At 31.8% G+C, this 11,355-nt stretch overlaps 1 protein-coding gene across 2 annotated transcripts; it reads right to left on the reverse strand.

Annotated features, from left to right (window-relative positions):
* Positions 1–3,270: 3,270 nt before the first annotated feature.
* Positions 3,271–7,287, reverse strand: LOC131603853 (transcription factor bHLH68-like). 2 transcript variants are annotated; one of them, XM_058876290.1, is made up of 8 exons: positions 6,843–7,280; positions 6,362–6,623; positions 5,928–6,002; positions 5,445–5,510; positions 4,392–4,457; positions 4,239–4,304; positions 4,042–4,086; positions 3,271–3,744 (listed from the first exon to the last, which is right to left on the reverse strand). In XM_058876290.1, exons 1-8 carry the CDS (start codon positions 7,058–7,060, stop codon positions 3,568–3,570), a joined length of 975 nt encoding a protein of 324 aa, XP_058732273.1. In that variant the 5' UTR covers positions 7,061–7,280; the 3' UTR covers positions 3,271–3,567. The 2 variants fall into 2 exon arrangements, with proteins under 2 accessions (XP_058732273.1, XP_058732272.1); XM_058876289.1 differs by having other exon boundaries at positions 4,239–4,457; positions 6,843–7,287.
* Positions 7,288–11,355: the final 4,068 nt, after the last annotated feature.

Below are 11,355 nucleotides of genomic sequence, written 5' to 3' on the forward strand. Positions count from 1 at the left end.
ATCGACAATCTCTCGTGCGCCACTTAAGCACAAAAGCATTAATTACAGATACCCACCTTGAAATGTTAGCTCTAAACCTATCTCTAGAGTTCAGAAACTAACAGATAATTATCCTAGATAAGGATTCAAGAAGTTTATCTCTAAAGCAACCCAAATCTCGAGCACAAAGCAAAAAACTAAGACAACAATCAACACAGATTTGTAAATCAAGTTTTATATAACGCCATGGACAAAAAATAAACATGAGTTCAAAGTAAATACATACATGAAACCCAACTATTAGAGAAAACACAAAGAGGAAGAGAAATCAACCGACAATCTCCCGGTTTGTCAGCTCCGTTCGACGATCAATCCACCTTCAATCATCCAAATGCAAGCTCCATAGTTGTTTTTTAACCTAATCTATCCTAAAATGAAAGTGATGAAGTTTGAGAGAAAAAATCCCCAAAACCCCATAACCTAGAAATGTTACAAATGAAAGAATATAAAGAAAATTCTATGCAGGCTCGCTAAACGAGTTGTTCTGGCTAAGCGAGCTGTTATTAAATATCTAGTATAGTGGACTTGGCCAAGCGAGATAATCTGGCTAAGCGAGATGATCTGGCTAAGCGAGCTCAGAAAAATTTTCTTCTCTGTTTTGGGCTTGAAGATGGCTAAGCGAGCTTCTGCATAATTTTCATTTTATTGCTCCAAAACTGCGAAATCGAAGTCGTGCCTTTGACATTTTATTCCTCGAGGCTCTGATATGCATAAATGGTACACAAAAGGAAAAACTATCAAACGATACACAAAATGAATCAAAACTCAAGTATACGAATATTTACTCAAAAGTTGGGATTTTATTATAAAAACAGAATTAATAGAATCAGTAAGTGCCACAAATATATACTAAAAAAAAGACATTTTGGCACTTATCACATGCCAGACGACTCTAAGTCACCACTATTTCTTGGAAGACCGTTCTTAGCAACAAGTATAGCTCTCATTGGTGTGGATATGGGAGAATTGTTTTTTAGACTAAAAAAAGCATGTTGTGTTTAAGGTGTTTGAAGCCATGAAACATAAAAAAGAGAACCCGCGATGCTATAGAGTTGATATAGTTGAAGATGTAGTTGAGGAAGTGACTTTAAGTGAGTCACCTTTGTTACCTATTGAATATATTATGATAAACTCTATTGACACGACTGAGGAAGGAAAATATAAAGAAGTCAAAAAGTATGTGCATGTCATATAAAATGCGAGACCTTGAATAATCATGAACCAAGTGTCTTAGTGTCCTCAAAAGTTAAAAAATTTAAAATCTTTTTCGTGAAAGAGAATCCTCCATAATCAAAGTTTACTCTCTTAAGAAAACAACCAAGATAATCTGATCAAACTTATAGTCCTTTATTTATTAAAAAAAATAGAGAAACCTAAAAGAGTATTGAGAAAGAATAAGGGAACACGTGATTGGAACAAATGTGGTCTAAAAGGAAGAAATCTGACTAAATGCATACACAAGACCAAGTTTGGTTTTAAATCAATCAGATACACTGATACAAGTTTGAAGAAAGAACTTAATTAGAGAATTAAATGGTCAAGGTAAGGAACTTAAATAAGCGCTTAATGGGAGGTAACCCATCAAATAAAATTTTATTTCATTCAAATTTTAATTTCATGTTTATTCTTTCTATTTGTCTTTTATTTCGTAGCATGTTGTCATGGAGAAGTTATATTTCAGGATACCATGGAGGATGTGCGCAACTACTTCAACAAAAACATGTGACTTAGGAGTTATCATGTAAAGCATATTCTGAACAGGTGAATTTTTCAATTTTTCCTCCTTTGTTTTGGGAAATTTTGTTTCTTCCCTTTCAATCAAATCATTCTCCAACTCTTTTTCTTCAACTTTTTCCCATTTTCTTCTTTTTTTATCCCACAACAACTTATTTTCTTCATCATTGCCATTTTCACTCACTTTATTCTGTTCAATTGATTTAGTTGAACTATTGGCATAAGTTTGTTGAGAAAGTATATGCTTGACCAAATGACCAATTTGCATCACGAGGTTTTTGATTGAAGTGTCTACGCTTTTATGGCCTTCCATAGTCACGTGCACAATCTGATTCAGTTTCTCCTTAAATCTTGAGGTACTCTTCTATTGGGAGGATTCTGGTGTCTTGCTATAGACAATTGCATGTACTGATTTATATTCCTTCCATAATTTGAGTTGTTTTTATATTGGTATTGCCATGGTCTTTCTTGGTTATTAAAGAAGTTTATCACTTCATCTAGTGCAGGGCAATTTCATGTGGGATGATTTACACTACAAAACTCATAATAATTAATTTTCCAGTGCATAAACACCTCATGCATTCCTTTGTGAGAGCTTTGACGAATGTTTTATTACCTTACATAAATAACTTTAAACAAAGCTATCCAACAACGATTAATAGGTTAGTTGAATTTAAACGAAATATAAATTAATATAAAAAAAATATTTAAAATGATAAAAAATATTGCAATGTATTTAAAAACTAATCCCTGATAGCAATGCCATTTTGTTGCAGTACAGATAACAAGTGAGTTTTTATCGTCTCCACATGGACTTGATCAATAGTCTCCATTAATATAAGTTTGTTTTATCAGAAGAATGATTGTTTGGTGAATACTTGAAAAGTAAAACATCAGAAAATAAGCTTTCAGTGTTTCAGCAGTGAGAAATTTTTATGGGGGTTTGACTTCATTAACATGTTTTTATGTAGCATCTTTGACCAGTAATATGCCATTCTAAATAGGTATTATATTACCTCCAGAAGCTCTTACCACAACTCATGTTTGATTCAATTACGTGAGATCATTTGTATTACCTAATAGACGATCTTTCAACCTATTAACCAATATGTCAACATATTAAGTTTCAACAATAAATGCATATATTAATGTCCACTTTCACATATATCATTATTAGTGCAAATATCAAACATAAATCTATGTCTAGACTTTAGCGTCCAATAAATGATAGACTTGGATCTGTAATCACCATCTTTCTAATGTCAAATCATACCATGAAACCATGTTTTAGGTAGCGAATTTGTTGAAAACACTTTATAGGACAAATATTTGCTTTATCGTTTCCACTAGGATTGTTGTGATATTACCGCCGTTCTATAGTTTAATGTGTAATAATCATAATTTTGCATTAAGGATTTGCTTATTTGGAAGTATATGCTACAATGCAATCATCCTTCTTCTAAGACATGACACTATAAATTAAGCTAATGATGAAATAAAAATAAATTAAAAGTTGATTATTTGCACAAGTTAAGGATTCTTAATTAACAAGGGCTTGCAAATATGTATACTAGACAATAATTAATTAATGAGCATACATTTTTATTAAGGAACTCTACATAGCATCATGAGCAATCAGCCTTAGATAATTTTATATATAGCAGATTGACTGCTCATGATGCTATACAAATTTCCACCATCTAATTCCCTCTTAATTTGTATGCTTTTAATCCACATATATATGAATAATTAATTGCTACCCCAATTAATATTAATTAATTAACCCAATGAAATCTATTGAAATCCAGCACCAAATGCAGGAGCCCAATAATCAGCTCCATTTTCACTTCCAACTTGCACTGTGCATGAAACAGGAACCAAACACAATCCTCTACTCTTCAAATCCTTATTTTCTTCTTCTTCGCAACCCTCACTAACAGCTTTTCTTTTCAAACAATTCTCATTCAGCAGCTATAACCATAAAGTAATAAAATACAATTAGAATATATTTAATTCATCGGATCAAAATACTCCGTCTCTTACTATTTATTAAAAAAAATTACTTTTTAAATTTATTGAATAATTAATATATCTGATTTATATATTGTTTAAATATATTCATTATTCAATGAATATAAAAAATAATTTTTTTTTATAAATAGGATCAGAACCCGAGCCAAAGCCAGTAATATTTTACTATTATAGATACATGCAAGTTGATCAAATTCTTCAAACCTAATGGAACCAAGGAAAAGCATATATACATACCTGACCAGGATGTTCAGGGAAGAAACAACTTTTCTCACCTTGAACCTATAGCATAAGTAATTAAAGAATAATTACAATTAGTGCAACATAATTACAAGTTAATTGGTGTGCATGCAGGCTGCTAGCACATGCAGAGAAAGTGATTATTCTTTTGTTGCATTGGAAAGAGAGATAGAAAAAAAAAATGCTTTTCTTACAGATTGTTGTTGCTGGTTCTTGATAATGTTTGGTGATCCATTTCCCAAGTATGGTAAACTAAGAGCCTGCATGATCCACGGGGAAAAAGTAAAGAAAATGAAATGTACTTTTAACAATGTGATTGTGAGTGAAGAGAGGAAAAGAAATATTACCTCAATTTGACTATGAAGGAATCTTATGTAACCAATAGATTCTAATAAGACAGATGCTGTGTCAGTCTGCAAAAGTTAAAAACACCACACTCAACAAATTATCATAAAAAATAAAAATAAATAAAGAAGATGGGAAAGATGAATATAAAATAGGTTACCTTTAGCATTGTTTTTATTCTTTTCAATGCAAGTTTAATATTCATACGTACCTTCTTTTATTTTATTCTAATTTTGAGCATAAGTTAACTTTATGCACAAATTAAGTCTTTTTTACTAGATCAAACCACATTAATATGAATTACCAAACACACACTTATGTATAGTATTATATATTTTTAATGTTCACGAAATCATAATTTAACACACTTAATCACTTTGGAGACAAAAGATTATTCCATTTTATTTTTAAATTATTAATTTATAAATATCAACAATTTATTTAAAATAATATACTATGAAAAATATATTTAAAATTTTGAAAATACACGTTGTACCAACAATTTATATTCTTTTAGTTGAATACATATCTAATAAACTATTTAACCCACCAAATAATAAAAAATTATAATATTATAAAGTTAAGTAAAATGTCATGTTTGGTGCAAAATATATACTATATAATTTACTAGATATTAATATTGTAGAATCAATCGACTATATTTAAAATATATAAAATCATAAATGTAATTTATTAATTAATATATAATATTAAAAACAATAATAAATTAATAAAAATTTTACACTAATGAAAAATATGTACTATTTTATATGCAAATTTCAATTTTATTTTGAAAATATATTCCAAAAATTTTCTCAACCAAACAATTTTCACAAAAAGGAGATTTTAAAAAATTAAACAAATTCGGTTTTGAGCATGTTTTTATTATTTTAATCAGTTTGTGATTTTGATTTGGATAAGAATACACTAGATCTATATTGGAACTAATTGAAAAGTTTAATCCACATAATATGTTATGATTTATGAACACCACTAACAAAGCACCTAATTTTGTTGTAAGCATCAATTGAATTGAACAAATTAGGCTTATGTACCTTTCCAAATGGTGAAACAAGTTGATGAAGGGCTGTAATTCTATCACCTAACTTCTCCTTCCTAACCTGAAAAATGGAGAGATGAAATTAAGAAATCATAAAACTATGGACATGTGGTGTTCAAATAAGGCCTTCTTAAGTTTTTCAGAGGGCATGTATAAGTTAACCATGATTTTGTCATCATAGTTTAACCGTTACATATGTTTTATGAGATTTTTAATTACAATTTAAACGTGTCAAATTTTATACTCTATATAATAGTCTGTCTTACATGTTCTCAAAATAGTTCTGACTTCAACTATTTGTTGATTTTGGTTCTACATCTTAAGAGAAAGAAATTTTTTGAAAACACAACATGATATTGAGAACAAGACAACCATGAAAGACAAGAGTTACAACTCACATATGATGTGTGTTTTTGTTGAAAAAGAGATTTTAGAGTTGGAAGTATCTATCTAGAATTGTTTGAAATTGAAATTATACCTTGAAGGTAGACTGAGTTGTAGATGGTTGAACCCTAGCTTTCTTCAATGCCCCACCAGCTGCACCACTATTACACTTTTGAGAAAGAAAAAAAAAATTAGTTAATAAAAATTATAAATAAAAATGTAAAAAAAAAAAACACACAACACAACACAAATCAAATAGAATATAGAAATTTTTTTTTTTTGTGTATATTTGTATTTATTTTTAGTTAAAGAAGATAAACAGAAAGAATAGAAGAACCATTTTCAGAATAAAGTTGGAAGATATTATCCATTTATTGAAAAGTAAAATTCAATTGACAATTAGTTTGAATTAGTAAAGTTACACAAAAATTAAACATGTGTAATTAATAAACTTTAAGCAAACCAATGAAAGAAAAAAAAATCTAGCTTTAATTAATCATGAAGTTAATTAATTAATATGATATAAACCTGATCAGAAGATGGATCTGATGAAGGAGATCTTGCACTGTTAGAGAAATCCAACATGCTGGATTTGGAGGAAGAAGAAGAAGGCACCGACACTATTTGAGACCAAGTAGAATTTGTTGTTCCATGAAATTCTTCATTTCCATAGACATAATTGTTCACTGAACTTTCATGTTTTACATGATCAACAAGAGAAGAAGCACTTAGAGCAGGCTGAGTTAGCATAACTTGTTCCTTATCTTCTTCATACACCACGCCGCCGCTCCTAAAAAATTTACAAAATCATCACAAATCAACACAAAAATTAAACTATAGTATTTACATGCAACCGTTATTAGGTCAGATGTACTAGAAAATTTTAATTATAGACAAAAAAAATGATAAAATATATTTAATTTAACCGCGCTAAGTGTTCGAGAAGAAAACATCAGAGATCAGTAATTTATTTTCTTATCATATCGGAGGGAGTGTTAGAATTAATTACATCAGTAGTTGAGTCCATGAGTTATCAGGAAGTTGTTGATTTTCATGCCAAGAAGGAAGAGGAAGAGGAAGAGAAGATGAAGAAGGATATGGAGTAAGAAAGTAATTGGAAGGAGGTTGAAGATGATCAGGAGCAGGAGGGTTCCACCAGTTGTTAGGGTTTCCAGCCATCATTTGTTGTTGCACTGGTGAGGTTTGAAGATGAACACTTCTATTCATGCCTTGGTAGAAGAAACTTTGGGAGGTGGTTTTGTTGTTGTTGATGTTGTTGGTTAAGTAGCTATAGAGGGAAAGGAGAGGAACACTATTGTTGTTTGGTTGTATACTGTTTTTGAGGAGAATTTGAATTGATAATAATGATGGAGTTTTAGAACCTTTTGTCTTTTGTTTACTCTCTTTTCTTTTCTTCCTTACCTTTCATTTCTTTATTGCTTTTCTTTTTAACTTTCCTTTTTCTTTGCTTTTCTATTTCTATTTTCCCTTAGCTTTGCTTGCTTTTGCTTTAGCATAAAGTAGGAACAAAAGGTGGCAGCTCTACCTCCTTAATTAATTTAACTAGCTCCTCAATATTCTATCCTTGAAATATGCAGAAGAAAAATTATTGATGATGTGTAATTACTTAAATTTTTTTAAAGTAAGTTGTAATGAAAATTATCCATAATTTTGTCTATATCTTATTAAAAGCTAGAGTGTTTAGTCCCTACTAAAGGATTACTATCATTTGTTTTTATAATAAAAAGTAGGAACTACAAAATAAATTATCCATAATTTAAATTATATATTTATAAATTGTGTATTTTCTCTATAAGTTGTATTTAAAACATAAACATTAGTGTACTTGCTATCAAAGTACACTAAGGTGACCTTGTGTGTTTGTAGGGTTGGGTGTAATATTTAGGGTATTTGAATAATGCTTAGCACTAGCTTACGCGGAGTGCGAAGTGGTGAGAAGCTTTGTATATATGATTTTAGGGAGAATTGGATATACCTCTCTCATTCTAGGAGATGTGTTTATAAAGACTCATTGTCTTGAATTAGAAATTCAGTGAGTGGTTTGCCTTAACTTTACGATTAAAGAATATGGTCATCAAAGAACATGGTCTCCCAGAATCGCGGGGAGAGCGATTTTCTCTCTTTGTCTAACCCTAAGTCAATTGGTATTTGGGAAACATAATTGCTCACGCTCACTGCAAGAGTAACTAATTCGGATGGATCAAACCTAATTGGGTGGCTAGGTATCCATGTCGGACGGGTATCTCCAATCGCCTAACATCATGGGGCAAAGTTATGGTCGATCAAAGGTTCTACCTGTATACTAGCCAAGCCTAATGTGTTTGGCTTTTCCTTTTTATTCTTAGATTTTCCCTCCTTAAGGCCTAATAATATTATACCGATACATAGTCCCTCAAGCACAAGGGTTTGAAAAGGGCGAAGATATTTAGTTGCTTTGTCAAGTGTCTATGACAAGAGATGCCTTGATTCCAACCTTGGGGGAGCTATTTTATGTTGAGATTTTAAGTTGAGTCCCTTAGGCGAGACTTAAAGGCGAGTCTCTCAGGAAAGACTTTATGTCGAGTCCTTTAGGCGAGACTTTAAGTTGAATCTCTCAGACGATACTTTAAGGTGAATCCCTCATATGAGTCTTTAAGTTGAGTCCCTTAGGTGAGTTAGTCTAACTTTTAAGGCCTTGCTTTGGTACTATTCGCTTTATTTCCCTGTTAGAGTGACTCTGGCGAGGATCCTTTCTAGAAGGTACAATATTCAAATTGCCTATTAGGTCGACAATGATACTTTGGTGAAAGGTCCAACACTAATAATATCTCTGAGCGCAAAAAAGATCCTTCAATGAAGGTCCTATTAGACAAAGGCAAGTTATCTAGAGGGGATGAATAGATCCCCGATTAAAAATTACTTGGTGAAAAATAATTTCAAAATGGTTTAACTATGGACAACGGAAAACACCCAAATCAACTCGTCTAATCTGAACCGTTATCGAAAAACCAGGATATATGTTAAAACCAAAGAGAATTGCAATGATAATGAAAAGCAATTGAATCAATATATTTCAACAATCAACACAATCTGTTTGGATAATGATTACACTAGTAGTGTGTTTACAATGAAATATAAAGCAATAAACGATAAGAGGAAAATTGTCAAGCACTTGGAATGCAATCAATGTTGATCATTTTTTTTAAGTTTTGTTGATTTGAAGCAAAATTACATTCTTGTGGATTGTAATCTCTTTCAACAAAACAATTTTGGAATGATAACAAATATATCTAATCATTTTAATTGCACAATCAACTAGTTTAACAATTTGCAATTGAAAGTAAATGAAAGATATATATATATATATATATATAGAGAGAGAGAAAGAGAGAGAGAGAGAGGGAGAGAGAGTGAGTGACAGAGAGAGAGAGAGAGGACACAATGATTTATTAAGGCAATTCACAAATTCATCATCGCTATGGCTACGTCTGCCCCTAATTCCAAAGGAATTGAGATAATTAATCTTACTTTGCAAAAATCTTTTACAAGATAAATGTAGTGATCTAACTCTACAAACCATATGTTTGTTATTAATCCTAACTCTTTCTCTTCCCTTGATCCAAAGCTTGATCAAGTGAACCCGATAACACCAATCGATCCCCCGGTTACCGGTACTCCTTCAACAAAACACCTTTCTTTAAAGCTTTCACTTTACTGAATCCAATTGCAAATTATCGTGACCCAAGATTTCCAAACGATGCGTCGGTTACCGCTACTCCTTCAAAAGAACCACCTTCTTCGAAGCTTTCACTCAACTGAATCCGAATTACAAAGTCTTGTACAAAGAGCCCCAAATCAACACCTTGATGACAAACCCTAACTGGTTTTTACCAATGAACCTATATGACACCCAAACAAATAATGATTACGTGTAATTGTTTGTGCGTATGCATAGATGTAAGGTTGAAGATTAAGAGAACTATTTGTATGTTTATGGTTTCATCAACTTTCAAATGATGCATGTATGAGGTATTTATATGTTACAAGTTGGAGGCAAAAAGACAAACTAGAAGCTTTTTGAAAAAAAATGTAATTTTTCAAAAAATACGTTGCATTTGTCGACACGTACAAGTCATGTGTCGACTCATATTGATGCATTTTTCGACCTATATAAGGTCATGTGTCGACTCATGAGAAGTAGAAGTTGCAGGCTTTAAAACTGAGGAGCATATGTCGACACATTCATCGTATGTGTCAACCTGAAAGCCCTCTTGTGTCGACACATGCAAACAGAGGCTACATGCTTTAATAAAGATCCATATGTGTCGACTCATTACAAGTATGTGTCGACACATAAGCTTGTTTTTCACATAAAACATGAATTTTGATATATACAACCTTTTCTAAATGCATTCTAAGTTCCATAATACTAAGATGCATATTAAGACTAAGAGACACCATCCAATATACAACAATGCTAAAGTTTTCCTAGTTTTGACATCATGCAAAATATTTCTAATGGGATAGTGAACTCACATACTCCCCCTTTTTTATGACGGCAAAACTTGTGACGATGCATTTCGTGTCTTCATGAAGGCTCCCCCTGAACATCAGCATCTAAAATTCATCTTGCAATGCTTCTCCCCCCTTTGACAACATCAAAAAGAGACAAAAACAAGTCATGAGAAGCATCATATATCACACATAAACCAATATATCACATAAAGGCGTTTGCAAAGAAAGAATGTGCACTCACATACCACACAAGTACATGAAATGGCGTAAAATTGAAATGCTTAAACATAAATAAGAAGTAAATTAAAGCAACATTTATAACATTGTTGTCATAAAATTGTCAATACATAAACATAGAAACAAAGCATGAAAGATAGAAAATGCAAAATGACTCAAAACATGAAATGCATGATAGAAATGTTCCAAAGGGCTTGATCCAAAATCATAATGACTTAACACTTCATTGTCTCCTATGACCTCTATGACCCCTAGGTTGTGGCCTGGCATTTTGATCTATAAAATCGCGCATCTCCTGGTAGAATTGTGAGTTTTCGTCATGATTTTCAATCTCAGGGTCATCATGCTATTGATTTTGGTGTGTGTAGCAGCATGGTTGGTACCCATCTCACTACAGATAAAGGAAAATTCCCCAATGGCATAGGAGGCAAAAGCATGAAAATTTGCATCTTGTGTAGTTAAATGCTCTTGAACAAGACTAAACTGTTCTTCTTGAGCTGCCTCAAAATCAGCTCGCCAACATAATTCCTCCTCATAACGCTCATCCTGTTTAACCTGCATGCCCTTTGTTAGGAGTGAATTAGTAGTGTTTTCATTTGTCAAATTAACTACCTTTTGAGCTGGAAGTGAACATATCTTGTGCTTTTTAAGGATTTTATAGTTAGAATTGAACTTTAGAGGTTCGATGCTAATTTTAGAACAACTTGCGTCACTTTGGGTGTTATTTGTGCAGATATTGAAGTTTAGAAGTAAAGACGAAGAAACACGCA

The sequence above is a fragment of the Vicia villosa genome, linkage group LG5, assembly GCF_029867415.1.
Source record: "Vicia villosa cultivar HV-30 ecotype Madison, WI linkage group LG5, Vvil1.0, whole genome shotgun sequence".
NCBI classification, from domain to species: domain Eukaryota; kingdom Viridiplantae; phylum Streptophyta; class Magnoliopsida; order Fabales; family Fabaceae; genus Vicia; species Vicia villosa.

What these genes read in the sequence shown, in the direction of transcription:
- LOC131603853 (XM_058876289.1), bottom strand. Translation starts at nt 7,060, where the DNA reads ATGAATAGAAGTGTTCATCTTCAAACCTCACCAGTGCAACAACAAATG. An exon ending in TTGTTTCACCATTTGGAAAG is followed by an intron (nt 4,458 to 5,444) that starts GTACATAAGCCT and finishes TAACTTTTGCAG; the next exon opens with ACTGACACAGCATCTGTCTT. An exon ending in AGAACCAGCAACAACAATCT is followed by an intron (nt 4,087 to 4,238) that starts GTAAGAAAAGCA and finishes CTTATGCTATAG; the next exon opens with GTTCAAGGTGAGAAAAGTTG.